At 35.0% G+C, this 17,319-nt stretch overlaps 1 protein-coding gene across 2 annotated transcripts in view; it reads left to right on the forward strand.

The window, feature by feature from the left end:
* AANAT1 (dopamine N acetyltransferase) overlaps positions 1–17,319 on the forward strand; it is a 196,498-nt gene that overhangs the window by 99,504 nt on the left and 79,675 nt on the right. Inside the window, exon 1 of one of the 2 annotated variants that reach the window (XM_074181678.1) lies at positions 8,681–8,866. The exons of the other annotated variant lie outside the window; for it this stretch is intronic. Within the exon in view, the coding sequence (XP_074037779.1) occupies positions 8,798–8,866 (69 nt within the window). The 5' untranslated portion in view covers positions 8,681–8,797. Of the gene's footprint in view, positions 1–8,680; positions 8,867–17,319 lie in introns of those variants that run through there. 2 annotated transcript variants of the gene reach the window in all.

Raw genomic sequence — 17,319 nt, forward strand, 5'->3', positions numbered from 1 at the left:
GGTTGAGTTTTTTCTATTTTCTGCTGCTAATAGCGAGCTTTTTCTTTCAAAAGATGACTGTTACTTTCCAAGTCCCTTATTTTGATGCAGTTTACTCTTTGATTTGGCAGGATGAGTCTTTTATATTTTATGATATCAGCAAAGCTTATGGCTTCTGCTAATAGTGAGTTTTTTGTTCAACCGATAACTGTTACTTTTCCAAGTCTCTGATTTTGATGAAGTTTACTCTTTGATTTGGCAGGATGAGCAGATTGAGTCTTTTCTATTTTCTGCTATCAGTAAAGCTGATTGCTTCTGCTGATAACGAGCTTTTCATTTTAAAAGATGACTGTTACTTCTCCAAGTCTCTGATTTTGATGCGGTTTACTTTTTGATTTGGCAGGTTGAGTTTTTTCTATTTTCTGCTGTCAGCAAAGCTGATGGCTTCTGCTGAAATCGAGCTTTTTTTTGAAAAATAACTGTTACTTTTCCAAGTCTCTGATTTTGATGCAGTCTACTTTTTTATTTGGTAGGATGAGCAGGTTGAGTTTTTTATATTTTTTCCTATCAGCAGAACTAATGGCTTCTGCTAAAAGCGAGCTTTTTCTTTTGAAAGATAACTGTTACTTTTCCAAGTCTCTGATTTCGATGCAGTTCACTCTTTGATTTGGATCCATTAAAATGACTATTAATGCGTTAAAAGCCTGATGCCTTTCTTATATAGTTCCAGTTATCATTTTTACACCAATGCCAATTAACTGGCATTTTACACATTGGTGATTGATTGCAAATTTTATCAATGTTCCAAATAATCCTTGGGAATGAAACTATTTTCTGAATAGAATGATGGAATATCTATTTACGGAATAATAATAATAATTATGATACGTTTTTATTCACCATAAAAATGCAATTGAAACGGGCAAAAAGAGGAAAAAGGAAATAACTTTCAGTATGGAGGTGAATAGGCGGAATATCAGCCAAGGTTGTTTTTCAACTCAACCTGGAAATAGCAATAATTAAAGAAAAAGTCGAGTTAGTTCATGCAACCGCTGGAGAAAATTCGTTTTTGTGTTGTCAAGGTCGAGAAAGGACAAGAGACTAGGCAGTTACGTAAGTCTTTAGGCGCTTTTTCAAGTATTCAATAGTTCTAAGCTTCTTCAGTAAGTAATCAGGTTGACGAGATATCAAAACTTTTTATGTGTTGGTGAGTAGATGCAGTGTTCTAACTTACTTAATTTTTAACCATCCTGAATTTTGCATGGCTGAGAATATATGGTCATATTTCCGGATACCAAACGAGAAACGTACTATTCTGATAATGCTGTAGTCGAATAGTATCCGATTATCTCAAAGCAGGTCCATGAATACTGTCGCAATAAGAGATTTTTGACATGATTAGTGACTCGCATAGTCTGAGTTTCAAGTTTGCGTTGAGCAAATCACGATTTGCAAACAGCTGCCTGAGGATCATATAAGAAGTTTGGTTCAGATAGCTGACATGTTTAGCTATAATGCAAAGCCCCAAGGGTAGATCCTTGTGGCACCTCCTTTGATACCGGTTGAGCATCCGATGCAACTTTATCTATAACAAATATTTGATCGTACTTCAGATAGTTTCCTAAGAGGAAAACCAAACTAGACAAGTTTGTAGCACAATATCTCGTGATCAAGAGTGTCAAAAGCCTTACTTTAACACAAGTCAAACTCTCCTCATCTACAGCTTTAAGAAAATCTTCTGTGATTGACAGAAGAGCCGTGGTGGTACTACGATGAGGACTGAATAACGAAAGAGTTTATCTAGCAAGGTGTCTGGACTAAGACAAAGAAAAACTGTGGCGGCTTCCTTTTTCGACTCAATTCATTTGTTTTTTTCCGAACAGAAACGACTGATATTCGAAAAATATTTCTATAACTCTGAAAATTTCACGTACTTCAATAGTTAAATAAGGATACTAAAAAATGTGCAGTTACTAATTTGATTTAATATTTCAACACATTACTCATAATTACGTATCTTTATCCAATTACAGTTAATCTTGCGATTAGGCTTATATATCGGTTTATAACATCTCTAGCTGCGATTGAATGTTGGTTCAATAAGCGGCTTAGCGTTGGAGGAAAAAATTAAATATATCGGAAATGCGAATTCGTAATGGAGATTTACTTGTAACACACAATAAACAAATAAATTTCAATCTGGATTTGAATAGTTCAACTGCTTGGTATAGTCAGAGTTGATACCATGTATAATGGTTATCAACATTGTCAGTATATTTATACACAAGTACTACGGGAAGATCAGTAAGATACTGTGAGAGCTATGCCTGTAAAAGTGTAGTTAGAAATGTATTCAGGTAAATTTCGAGCAAAAACGAAAATATTATCTAATTAAGATACTTGAAAACCCTGTATACAAGATGAGCTGAACAAGAACTTTGATATGTCCGTTGCCAACCAAAAAGATAACAGAAATCAGCGAAATATCATCAGTCATATCAAGAAAAGCAACATCGATACAGTTATAAAAAAAACTCAAATGGAGGTGAAGCTATGAAAATTGAAATTTTCTGATTACAAACTAGTGAGATGATTTTCTTTACGACACTACCTGTCTAATTGTGTGGCATTGATGTGGATGAAAATTAGAAACTAAAAACTTGAAAATTAATTAAGTAACAATGGTTTTCATGTGAAACGGTTTCCTTGAAACAAAAAAAATAATAATGATGTAGATTATGTACTAAAAACTGAATAATGATTTGGAGGGTCCTAGGTAGTAGTCATTACACCACTCTGGCTACTTCGTTCCACATGAAAATATTTATTCACTTATTTTTATATTTTTCAGACTGTAGAAAGTGCAAAATTCCAAACATATATTCATTTGTTCGACAGTTTTCAAGTAATCACTTCTTGTACAGGTTCACTTCTTGTACTGCATTAATGTTTTGGGTGAATTGGTTAGAACATGACTGAAACAGTTGATAGTTCCAGTTGACACGTCAAGAAGAGTACTTCCACCATGTCATTGAAGATGACTGCTGCATCTGCTGTCGAAAAGTTTGGAGATCATAACCAGAAAAGACCACGGCAAAACCCGGAAACTATCCAAAATATTGACGTCAGCCGTGAATGCCTATAAAAGACTGTTGATTATTATTGCTACTGTCAAAAACTGCATTGAAACAGTAACGTCAGATTACGCCCGATTAGTGAGAAAAATATTTTGTAAAGCGGTAGGAATTAATGATTTTTTTTGGAAGAAGTAAGTGTGTAAGATGAAGCTACCAAAGAATTTCATAACAGGCATCCTGATAAAACTTCCAGTGAGCGGCAGTACGGTGAACCGTATACATTATGTTCTCAATGAAACAAGAAACATGTTGTGTTTCGAGGCATATGCTTAAAAACAGAAACAATCCATAATCTTGAGAATAGAAATGGTGTGCGAATATCGCAATACTGTCGTAATAATCCTCATTTAAGCTTACGAACGGCTAGTTTGAACTTAAATATCCCTAGAGAAATATCAGGAGAAGCCTTGTGAAAAATGAAATCCAACCATTTGAGGAGAATATTTGAATGGTCGTATAAACTTTTCCGAAACAGTTTCGTTTAGTGATGAAGCTACCTTCATCACATATGAAATAGTCTCGTCCCAAAATTCAAGCTACTGGTCTGCGGATAATCTTATTTGGGTTATAAACGCAAAATGGCAATATTCCCATAAAATAAATGTGTGGTGTGTAATAATCCATAATAAGATTATCGGTCCATTTTTCTTCGAAAGAAATCGGAATTTAGAATTTTTGATGCAATACATAACTTACCAGTGCAGAATAACCTGAATTTGAAGTTTCCATTAGATGGGTCTCCTGTACATAATTCATAATTACAATACATAGTTATGTAAATCGATAGATAGGTCGAAATAGTCCTTACATAACCGCTAAGAATACCGGACCTGACATCGCTAGATTTTTTTCAGACCACAGTCAGTAGAAAAACTACTCATCAGAATATCTGCAGCTTGTGCAGAAATTACAATTGAACAATTGAAGAAAGTTATATTGAATATTAGAGAAAGGTATGACAAGTGCATTGTAATGAAAGGTGGATTAGTTGAAACAACAAAAATTTGATGTCCGTTCATTACTGGTATTGTCTACAACAATGTGTTGAATATTGATTTTCAATTGTTCAATTTGTTCAATGAGTAATTGATCGGAATGAATAAATTCATTCGTTTATTTAATTTGCCACGATTACTCGATGTTTATTTTACTTTTCACTTCATCAAATACTTAAATTAATTGATAATAAAAATGTTTTTGATTCGACAAAAGAATTATTATTATTGAATATTTTTTTATGAAATTTGGTATACCATCATTCGAGAGGGTGCCCAGTCCAATGGCGATTTTAAATTTCTCCTAACCTATGAAAATATTTGGTTTTTGTTAAAAAAAATTATATTTGATCCCAAAGTACAGTTTTTTGAGTTCTACAATTCAAAATAGTTCTTCAAAATCGGAGAAAAGATGCAAAGTTTAGGAAGGTGTCCCGCTCCACTGATGGAAACAAAATTTAGACAGCAGCGCCTTCACGGATGTATTCGAAAGTTTTCAGAAATAGATGGGAAGTTCTTGCTAACCAATCAAAATATTTATTGCTGTTATCTGAAATGAAATACAGCGAATTCTCGATATTAACAGTGATAGCTGTCAAGATTTCACTTGTTACTTGATTGTCAAGTTGGCGGGAATTCGGTCAAAATGTTGAAGAAAACCAATTTCTAAATTGTTGACGTTTGGAAACTTTATTGTTTCATCTTCAGGACTCTGAAGTATAAGAACAAGACATATATATTAAAATGGAAATTTACAAAGCAGTTCTGTTAGAAACAAAATAAATTATGCAATATAACAATAGTTAAAAAATAATAAACGTTTCGAACACTTTACTCAAAAAAACCCATGCTAGCTCAACTAGCCTTGCAGAACATTGCAAATCGTCCCTTCATACTTTTGATTTTGAGTCAGTCAGTATTATAGGACAACAGACTACAGATATTAAAAAAAAGACTGCTGAACTAAATGATTGAAATAACAAAATATGGAACAAAATGCGTTAACAAAAGGGTCGGATATTGAAAACGTACACACCTCATATTTCAATCTAATAGAAAAAATCAAACAATAACTAACTTTGGAATCATTAGGCAGCTGCTTTTTCCAAATGCAATTCCCATTTCTTCCAGGGTTTTTTTTCATTATAAAGAACGATTTACAGACAGTTCAGATTGTTAATCCCTTCGTGTCTGTGTCAACGTCTTTCAGGAACCTGTGTACGTATTTATATTTTATGTCGAAATTATTCACTTCACCCTTCAACTCGGAAAGCCGCCCTAAATATAAGTACTCATCAACGTTGTTTTTTTGTAAAGTGTTCGAAACGTTTATTATTTTTTAACGATTGTTATATTACATAATTTATTTGGTTTCTAACAGAACTGCTTTGTAAATTTCCATTTTAATATGTATGTCTTGTTCTTATACTTCAGAGTCCTGAAGTAGAAACATTAAATTTTCGAAACGTCGACAATTTAGAAATTGGTTTTCTTCAAGGTTTTGACCGAATTCCCGCTAACTTCACAATCAAAATCATATTTAACGGTCGCCATCCTATTCAAATATACTCTTTGTTACGTAATATCTACATATTCGAACAAAAAAATTGAAATCGAATCCAAACCGGTTATTCAAATTCAAAACAGTAGTTTCATGGGTCTCTTCAATCATGGGAATGTGAAGAAGTCACAGGGGGGCAAATCTGGTGAATACGGGTGCTGAAGCATGATTGCGGCGTTATTTTTGGCAAAAAAACTAACAAGCAATGCAGAATGAGCAGGTGCATTATTGTGATGCAACAGTCGTGAATCTTTCTCCACAATACCAGACATTTTCTTCGTATTGCTTCTCGCAAGTGGTACAAAACTTCAAGATAATACTTCTTATTGACCGTACGACTATGTGGCAAAAACTCCTGATGCACGACGCCACGGTAATCGAAGAAAACAGTGAGTCAAACCTTGACATTTGATGAAACTTGGCGTCCTTTTTTTGGTTTTGGCTTTCCTGGGCTCTTCCATTGGGACGATTAGATTTTGGTTTCGATATCATACCATATACCCATGATTCATAAGTATATGATATGTCATTTGAAAGTTAATTCTTTTTACAAAGAAAATAATTTTTAGCATTTTTTGTTAATAATGCCACTTCACCATTATGACCTGCAAGGGAATGTAGTCAGTCAGTTAATGAAATCTTGATGACTAACCATAAAGAAAAACGTTCAATATTTTTTAAGGACAAAACACAAGCACTACAGAAAAATCCCTAAGGCACTCTCAGAGCGGTGCCTGTGTGAAAGTAGCGATTCACATTGGATTTGAATCGCCGAAGATTCAATCTATTTGGAAAAATGTTCTCAGGAAGTTTATTCCACATAAACGCAGTTCTCCAGATCAAAGAACTCTCAAACAGTGAAGTTCGAGGTGTACTGAGTTGAACTCAAAACGATGAGCAGTCACAGTTCGTCGCGTATTTCTGATATGTACCGCTTTTGGTGGAATCAAATGTGCCAAGTCACTTGAACACCCCCCGTGAAAGTATCTATAGAAGAGAGACAAATCTCCAACCTTTCTTCGATGCTCCAGGCCATCAAGTGTGTACGTGATGTTCGCGTCTCCAATCAGGCGGATGGCTCTTTTCTAGATGGAATCCAGCAACTTCAGGGTATGTTTGGGGATAGAGCTCCATACATGAGAACAATACTCCAAAGAAGGTCTGATCTGAGCTTTATAGAGCATCAACAAACTTATCGAAGCAGAAAGCGGAATTGTCTGACCTGACATTATTATATCCAGTTCGGAGACATTAATCTTCTTGGAGAAAACCGATGCCCGGTTTTTTTTGGTAATGATTTGAACCTGTTTACTGTCAGTTCGAAATCACTTCTAGATCCTCATTACGATTTGCAACCTCATTTCCAATGAGTCGTTGATATACAATGAAAAGAGGGTGGAGATAAATGGATCCCTGGAGAACACCAGCGTGGATGGGGAAAGTATTCGAGAGATATCCATCGAAGGCCACTTGCAGGGAACGCTCTTTGAGGGAACTGAAGAGCCATTCACAGAAATGATCCGACAAGTCATAGCATCGAAGTTTGACCAGCAAACCCTCATGCCCGATTGCGTTTTTCTAAATATGGGTTACATATGATAAAAGATCGCCTGTTGATCTTTGTTTCCGAAAGCCATATTGGTGATCGCTCAAGATGTTGAAACCTTCCGAATATTTGAGGATATGGGGTAAATTTTCGTTATCTGGACACCCGGCGATTTTGAAAAAATTTTTGACTGTACTTACGTATTTTGATGCGTAGATTACGAATCCGAAAGAAAAAAGCGGCGCTCTCCATTATTTAAAAAGTTAGGGCCCTTCAAAGTTCAGAAAAGGGCAACTTTTCAGCCTTCTTTTTCACTAAATAAACTATTTAAAAACACATGCATTTATTCACTAGGTCACCTTTACACCTTATTCCTCCTTCTTTAACACTTTTCACTTCAATAATCAACATTTTTATTATAAAAAACTTAATTTAAAAACGAGTGCTTCTCCTGGTGACATTATTCTATTTTTAGGTTAGTTACTAGTGACATTTCAGAAAAAAGCGGTTGGTATTTGCCGTCGCCTACTATTTCAAATTCGTAATACACCACCAAAAACCAATTTACGATCTAAAGAATGAAGGTAAAAAACATTTGAATTACTTCAGGAATATGGACTGCATCAGTCGTACCAACCATATCATTAACCTTAAAAACGTAAAATACAGTGATATGTAACCAAAAAGCAGCTCCGGACATTTTTTAACATTTTTATAAGAAAAATGTTGGTTATTGAAGTGAAAAGTGTTAAAGAAGGACGAATAAGGTGTAAAGGTGACCTAGTGAATAAATGCATGTGTTTTTAAATAGTTTATTTAGTGAAAAGGAAGGCTGAAAAGTTGCCCTTTTCTGAACTTTGAAGGGCCGTAACTTTTTAAATAAGGGAGAGCGCCGCTTTTTTCTTTCGGATTCGTAATCTACGCATCAAAATACGTAAGTACAGTCAAACATTTTTTCGAAATCGCCGGGTGTCCGCATAACGAAAATTTACCGTAGAATTTTGGGAAATTGAAGGAAATCGCACATATTTTTATTGTAATGAAACTTAGTTGTATATAATGTATACAAGCCTCTCTGGGCTGTACCCCTGATGGCCTCTGCTGAGGTTTTTCATTTAGGTTGTCTCGTCCGTAGTGTTAGGCTGTGAAAAGAAGGGCAGTTTTATAATCACCATCACTGTTCTTTTAGAAAGAAAGTCGATATTCTACTACCCCTCATAAAAAAATTTATTATTATTGTAATCAATTTTTAATCGAAAATTCGAAATTTAATTTCAGATGTCACTTTTTCCACGCCCCCTATTCCGTTTGCGACATGTCAACTGTGATTTTCCTAGTTTGAATGAAAGCCAATTATTACACCGCTAATCATAGTTTTGCTGATAGCGCTTGCCAAATTGCAAAAACGTTGCGTATGCGTAGAATCGCGATACGACAAAATATTGGCGAGGAGAGAGTATAAAGAGTAAAGATTGTTTAGTAAACGGAATACAAAGCCTAGAACAACGGCTGACGTTGTGCGCGCTTTCGAGAATTGTTCGCGATTTTTCGGGTAGTTTTGACAAGTGTAACCATCGTTATGGCCCTGCAATATCCACCACCCTTCCAGCTGCATCAAAAGTTCGAAAAATTGTCTTTTCAGTATGATGTAAGTATTTTTTTTATTTTCAAAGTTACAAACCAAGTTGCATTTCCCAAATATATGTAATGTAAATGATTTTCCAAAATTATTGAGCGACAACTGTCACATAAACGACAAAACTCAAAATTCGAAACTTGTCCCAGCCGAGAGTTAACGGGGTCTTACCGTTTCACGTGAGACTCCTAGCATGAACAGTCTAGAATAATATTCGATGGTATACTCTCGATGAATTTTCATAAAATGCTTCAGAGGCAGCCGAAAACTTATTCATAAACGATGAGGATTTTCCTTTTCCTCGAAAATATATCGGTGTTTTGGTAACAACAGCAAAAGGTCCTTACTGAATTCTCAGAAACCACTTTACTTCTACGGCTCCATAAGGATATCACAACCTTCTGAACTTCTCGAACCTTTTTCCTTCTAAAATTAAGTGAAGTCACCAAATGCAGTCCAGCTTTATAACGGTACCATAATAGCTCCCAACCACCATCTTTGGTACTTTTGGTACTTTGTTATTAAAAATATGTAGCCTTATGATCTTTTTTATGTTTATTTTATTTGTTTTCCCTTCGACAGAAAATGTAAAAGAGTAGTCAATCAGAAATAAAATAAAATGAAGTACATAAAAAACAAAAAAATACCACAAAAAATGAGTTGTTACAATGAAAGTACACGAAAATACATTCAACAAGAATTAATTTATATAAAAACTTTCCTTCAAAATACTCATCTAGTGAGTTAAACCAATTTTCCAATAGAAAGTCATTTAAAGTTTTTCTTTAAAGCAAAATAGAGCTTTTGTTGCTTTAACATTTTCAGGAAGATGGTTATATATCCTAGGTCCAATACAATTAGGAGAATTTGATGTTATATTGAGTCTCGCATAATAATATGGAACGTGAAGATCATTATTTTGCCTTGTATCAGTGTATGAATATTGGAACTTTTATATAATTTGTCAATATTATTAAATATAATTCAAAAATATGTAAACTTGCAAGAGGTAAAATTTTATAACATGAATGATCGTAAGAAATTCCTGTCATTATTCTCAAAATTTTCTTTTAGCTAATGAAATCATCCAATGCCCCATGCCCCATGCCCAATGCCCCATCAACGTAGAGTATGAAGAGGATAGGACCTAAAATTGACCCCTGCGGCATTTCCATTTCGAGTTTCAGTTTTTCAGAATTTTTGTTAGCAACCCATCATCATATTTATTTTTCACACGCACACACTGAGTTATATTTTATTAAAAACTTGATATCCATTGAAGTGCAATATCCTTGACTCCATATGACTACAATTTCAGTAGTAATTTGTCATGATTGACACAAACGAAAGCCCTAATGTAGTCGCAAAAGACCCCAATAGGGCTCTCGCCTGCCTTTTACAATTTTTTTATTAAAAATCACGTCGTTTAAAATTGGAGGAACCTCCTCTAAGACTCTACTTTCAATATTTAGTGTAAAATTAACAATTTTTTTCTGTTTACCTCACAGTTGGTTTTTTTTTCGAATAGTAATAATTTTTTCTCGACTGAATTATTAGTTCTTTTTTTTTGTTATGAATAGGTATAGGGTTAGCATAGCTCTTCAGTAGGATTGAAAAGTCTTTTAATTTTACACTAGATATTTCCACTTTCTCGGTAACGCAATTCTGAAGTATTGAATTCGTTATGGAAAATAATTTTATTTTTTGAATTACTCATTCCATTGAATTACTCATCCGAGTTTCTGGAAATCGACTTAACCCTCGAAACCGTTTGGAAAAAGCAGTATTATATTTGTTTACATACTGATTTAAATCAGAGGTGTATTCATCTATGAAAATCAATGGGTAACAGACTGATTCAATAGTATGTTCACAATAATTTGTTGATGGTTGAAGCTAGCAAAATTCACAAAAAACGAACGATATCCGTAAAATCAAACCAAATGAATTTGAAGGAAAAAATTGCAAATTATTTCAGGAGGGTATGGGCAGATTTGATGGAATATTTCGGATATTGATCATACATTTTTCAAAATTATTATAAATGTTTCGCAATTATTCAAAGGCCGGTCTATGATTTTTTTCATTCTTTGAACGTATAAGAAATAAGGCAAATTACAGACAGACGACTCTAAGCCATATTCAAGATAGATGTGGTCAAAATTTGGAAAAGTACATTCCATTCTTCAAAATTTTCATTCTTAGACTTCAAAATCATCAAAGTCTGTTAATAATAAACATCTGGCTTGTAGAAAATCTATCAGTACGGGTGATCTATGAAAATGAAAAATGAGCTGTATGCACATCCCTACTTTCCTGTTTGTTACAGTTTCACGCGACTTCTCAACCGATCATCACGAAATTTTGTACACATGTTCTTGGAGGTATTGGAAGTAACATAGGATACTTTTTATTAGAAAAAAATAAAAATATGAAATAAAAAAATGTTTGTCAAAAAAATCTCAGCATATTTTAAATTTTCGAAACCTCATCGTATGTAATAATTTTTGAAAATTGATAATCCCAGCCAAACATTAAAATATAGTTCTCATATTGATTCATTTCTATTGTACTGACACTTATTTCATGGCGTGAATGCAAGCGAAGCCGAAGGTAAAAGCTAGTTTGTACATATTGTGTTTGAATGCATATTTAAAGCATATTTATCCATCATTAACTGCTTCTAGAGATGAAGCATAGCATTGGTTTCGGAGATATAGCATAATCAAAACACAGTATTTACTACTTTCTTTATTTTTCTCTTGCACTTTCGACAAGTTATTGAAAATGAAATCGCCACATAATCAGAAGAATATTGATAAAAAAGATAAATGAGTAAGTCTGACGCTTCGCGAAAGTGCATCAAAGGAGCGACTCAGCGAAAGGGAACTGACGTCACCAGATATGTGAAATGCAGAGCCGGCTAGGAATCGCCTTCAGTTCCAAACGTTGCTATGCATGCGGTCTGAAAGTTTAATAATTACTTGCTTTTTTTATTTGTCTGCCTTTGTTGTAGAAGTGTCGAAGATAAAAAGTCCCCTTGAAGTATTGTGTAGTCTCTTGGTGTGCCTGTACAACCCAATATGCAGCAAACAAATTGTTTTCAACTGTTACCAAAAATAAAAAAGTTCAAAAGCCTTGCGCGAAGAAAGGAACTTGTTTTCGTTGCGAGGATAATTTCAATGCAAAAATATCCCATTTATTTCAAAGTAATGATAAAATATGTGATGGAATTGGCCGAAACTTGATGAAAATCCATAACGTATCCAAGGAACACTGCATTGTGAGATTTCCACTCAACAATTTCACAAAAACGCAACAAGTGTTTCGCTATCACAATACTTCTTCAGGCATATCTGTACTGCGTGTCTATTGATTGGAAAGAATGAGCTATTGTATATTTCGTAAAATTGTTCAGTGAAAATCTCATAATAAGGTGTTTTTTGAATATATAATAATAAAATAATGCATTTATGTCTATTAATGCGCAGGTTGGAAAAAAAACTTCATTCATTACCTGAACATACCAACACACTCAAATATATCGCTCCACTTATTTTTCATTATTGCAAAAAAATTGAACTGGACTGACTTCACTTCGTAATCGTTTTCAATCATCAGATTTGATGAACAAACTTTCCTGCACCGAATACATCTTCATTCACACCTTGCGATAATTGCATATATCTTATGACTAGATTTTCATACTAGATTTTCACAAACGCCCAATTTCAAGGTCGCATGTCATGATAATGGTGAATGATATCGATTTGAAATTTTTGCCTTTGTATTTTGGATGACAAGCAGTTCCAAGATATATTGAAAACTACACAAAATCACATGGTACTGAACGAACCTATTGCCTGAACACAAACTTTGTTTTGGCGTGTGGCAGTCGATATGTCATTCCAAAAATCGTTATATTTTGGTATGAATTTACAATACGAGTTGATGAGGGACCATCCTAACACATGGGCTGAAGAGTCCAGGGCCTAAGAAAGAAAACACGTTTTTTTTATTCAAAATTGGCTTTATTCTTCAACATAAACTTCATCAAAAGCCACAGAATTATTCCAGCGCCGCTCTAACATTTCAATACCACCTTTGTAAAACGATATAACTTTTGCTTCAAAATAAGCCTAAGTTTCAGTAATTCAATTCAATTCAATTCTTTATTTTCCAATCGACAATTTACATTGTATAGGAATAGTCAGAATATACTTATGTCAAATCACTTATAGCAACATACAAACATTAAAGATAAAGGAAAAAGTTGAAGTTTCATACAAATATTTACAGATACAAACATTCTTCCATACTATACAGACATTTCCCAGTTAAATAGTCCCGCAGAGGTTTTTTGAAAGTATTAAAAAAATGTATATTTCTTATTTCAACTGGTAACTTATTGAAAATTCTGGGTGCCATAGATTGGGGTGATTTCAAAGATACATTGAGTCTATTAAATGGTACGGGTAAATCATTTTTTTTGGGAGTTTCGAAGTGATGTTTAGTTTTAGATTGGAGTAAGGTATCTCTCTGCTGAAAAGACCATATTCATAGTTCGAAAATCAAAATAGACACCAGTGTTAAAATCTTATATTTTTGAAAAAATTGCTTACAGCTAGTTAGACTTGATGTGTTGACAAGAGAACGTAAGACTCGTTTCTGTGCCAAAAAAACATCTTTGGAGCAGGGGGATACACCCCAGAAACAGATACCATACCGCAATCGACTATCGATTTGGGCGTAATATAAAGAAATGAGTTGATCCATATGCAGAACTTCCCTAGTAGTTCTAAATTGGTATGATATTGAGTTCATTTTAGATATTAGAATACGACAATGATTCTCCCAGTTTAACTGTTGATCTAAATGAAAGCCTAGGAAGGAGATCGAATTATTCTTGGTGGAAATATGTGTGTTATCGAATCCAAACTCAATATCCTCACATCTTTTTTGGCGAAGGTGGAGCCTCATAGAATTTGTTTTCTCAATATTGAGGAATAAATGATTAGCAGAGTACCAACTATGCAATTGTTGAAAGACTTCTTGGCATTTTTCCGTCAATAGTACATCTGATTTATCCGAGATAAGAACTGACGTGTCATCAGCATATAAAGTAAATGATGCTGGTACTGATAGGTGATCCAAGTCATTTATGTAGAATATAAATAGTAGTGGTCCCAAAATTAAACCTTGTGGTACACCCAGATCAATACATCGGATCTCAGAACTTTCACTGCCAACAGTGACATATTTTTTCCTGAATGTAATAAAATCTGATATCCAGTCCAATGGTAATCCTCTAATTCCATAAGTATACAGCTTTGAGGGCAGAATAGAATGATTTACGCAGTCGAATGCCCTGCTGAGATCACAAAAGATCCCAACAGGACATTCGCCCGCCTCAATATTCTGAACTAACTCGTTATAATAACTATAGACCGCAGTTGTAGTTGACCTGCCTCTAAGAAAGCCATGCTGATTTCTAGAGAAAATATCATGATAGTAACAAAATTGAAGAAGTCTTTCAAGAAAAGCATATTCAAATATTTTTGTGAAACTAGATGGGACTGTAACTGGCCTGTAGTTGCTTAGTGAAAGTTTATCTTTTTTCTTAAATATTGGCGTAATTTTACCAATTTTCAACATGTTCGGAAATCGACCAATAGAAAAAGATAGGTTTACCAAGAACAGCACTGGTTTACATGAAACATGCAAAGTTTTATTCAAGGATATCCTTATCGGCGAACATTTTTTTGAGAGATGCCAATAGCTAGTAGTCGCTGGGAGCCAAATCTGGCGAACACGGTGGATGTGGGAGCAATTCGAAGCTCAATTCATGTAGTTTTACCATTGTTTTGGTTGACTTGTGACGATTGTGTTGTCTTGATGAAACAAAATGTTTTCTTTGCCATATGCGACCGTTTCTTCGCAATTTCGGCCTTCAAACGCTCCAATACCGCTATAAAATATTCACTGTTGATGATATTTTCCTTCTCAACATAGTCGATGAATATCACACCACGCACATCCAAAAATAACGAGTCCATAACCTTTCCAGCCGATTATTGTGCTTTCGGGTGCTTTGGACGAGGTGCACCGGTTGCTCTCCACTTACGCAATTTCACATTTCGATCATTTAAAATGATTTTGTGTTTTTTTATGTTTCCTGGTGTTACTGCCTCATTTGGACGTCCACTGCGTTCTGCATCATCGGTGTCTCTACGACCACGTTTAAAGTCAGCAAAGTCAACATATGGTATTTAACAATACAATTGAACTCAATATAATGAATGCAACCACGCGACGATGCACTCCACCCTAAATCTGAGTCCGCATCTGCTTCGAAACAGTAAAGAGTATTTGTAGCAGTTTATGGTCATCCGACCAATTTCATTGCAGAGGTATTCACGGGCGGATCATCGTTTATATCCGCTGAATCTTGGATTGGAATATTCTTCAGTGAAAATCTCACAATGAAGTGGTATTTGAAAACGCAGCACATTGGAGCAGGCAGCACCAATTTGAAGCAGTTTACCTCTATAACTTCCCTCAATGGTGAGGTCATTCCATTTGGATCGGAGGTGAATTATCTTGGTATTGTCCTCGATAAAAAACTCACCTGGAACGCTTACTTGGAAAAAGTTCCACACAAAGCCAGACTGTTCTTATGGACATGTCGAAGGATTTGTGTCAAAACTTGGGGTTTAGGTCCCAAACAAATCCATTGGATTTATGTGATGATTGACAGACCAATGATCACTTATAGTTCAATTGACTCGTGGTCGAAGGCTTTACACTAAACGACTCAAGCCAAGCTCTCTGCCTCACAGAGACAGGCTTGTCTGGCCATCAGTGGTGCCATCAGTACCACACTGGAAGACACAGCATTCTGGAAATGACCTCTGACTTTATGCCTCCAACTTTTAAATACGAACTGCCTCATGAAGTACTGTTCCCGAGTAGAGGAGACTGGATCCTCCGGGAGAAGGAAATATTAAGAGCGGATAGTTGTTGATTCACAGATGGATCAAAAACACTTTCCGGTTCTGGTGAAGGTGTCTTCAGTCGCAGACTCAGGACAGAGATATCAACCTGCCTAGAAACCTATGCAACTGTATTTCAATCGGAAATTTACGCTGTTGAATTGTGTGCGACGGAATTTGAAGAAGCCAACTTCATACACAAGTCAATAAAAATATTCTCGGGCAGTCAAGCGGCATTGGAACCTGTTAAATCTTGCCGAGCAACGTCTAAATTGGTAGCAAATTGCCAAAAACGACTCTCCTCGATAGAAATACTTCACAGATTGTCTATGGTCTGAATTCCTGGCCATACTGAACTGGAAACAAAGCTTGATACCAAACAGTTGTTGCACTACAGTAGGGATGAACTACGATGTCTAACAGGCTTTCTCATAGGTCACTGTCATTTGAGTCGGAAGACAGTGTGTGTCACCTCTGTTTGGAAAATGATGAAACAACGGAGCACATACTTTGTGCCTGCCCCGCTGGGGACCGAATCAGGTTTTTTAAGTTCAACAGATCCGTACTCTCACCATCCAACCTGAAAGACCACTCACCATACAAACTAATCGGCTCCGTTAAGAAGCGGTGGAGGATCGAATAGTCCTGCTCACTTTGGACCTAACCTTGGATCTAACCTCTGAAACGCCTGGTGATGAGCAACTGATACATATCAATACACAATTTTATTTATCTGGTCGCAACACGACAAAAATCGCGGACATAAATATGCCTTAGATCAATTAGTATGCATGTAGTCAATTAGGATGCCACCTCTATAGTATACCTAGTTATTAATTAATAATCTACAAATCGACACATCTACATTATATTTGTTGACAACAAAAATATACCTAGGTTTATGCGTAAGCGATCCCTGAATACATTTTCTATCATCATTCGATTTACGCATGTTCCGATTCATTAACTTTATCATTAATAATACGTTTCATAACTCGTCGCCAATTATTTTCATCATTGTCATTTTTGTTTTTTGTTATTATAGAATGAATATGAGGTTTTCAAGGTGAAGTGATAAGAAAAACATGTGACTGCCGCATGCAATTATGACTGCTTCTGTTGCCCATTTGAAACTGATATTTTGTTCAAATATTTTCAATAGTATTAGTTGTAGTTTACTTTGACGAAAACCATTTCTGAGACCATGAAAACACTGACGAATTTAACGTTTTTATCTACGTTATTTACTTCTAATTGAAGAAGGCGAAAAATATATCTTCACAATCGAGACTAATTTAATGAATTGCGGTTTTCCCTATTGCTATCAGTGCAAACAAAATAGAGTACTTTAGCAAACCCTTCCGTCCAAAACATCAAATTATCAACAACCTTGTGAGAAATTTATTTAGAATTTTTCTAAGTGGTATACAATTTTATGAAAAATATTATCAAAAATACACAAAAAAATGTTAA

This window comes from Leptinotarsa decemlineata, unplaced genomic scaffold (assembly GCF_025532065.1).
Source record: "Leptinotarsa decemlineata unplaced genomic scaffold, Ldec_3_MD MMD2_tig00026314_RagTag_RagTag, whole genome shotgun sequence".
In the NCBI taxonomy this organism is placed as follows: domain Eukaryota; kingdom Metazoa; phylum Arthropoda; class Insecta; order Coleoptera; family Chrysomelidae; genus Leptinotarsa; species Leptinotarsa decemlineata.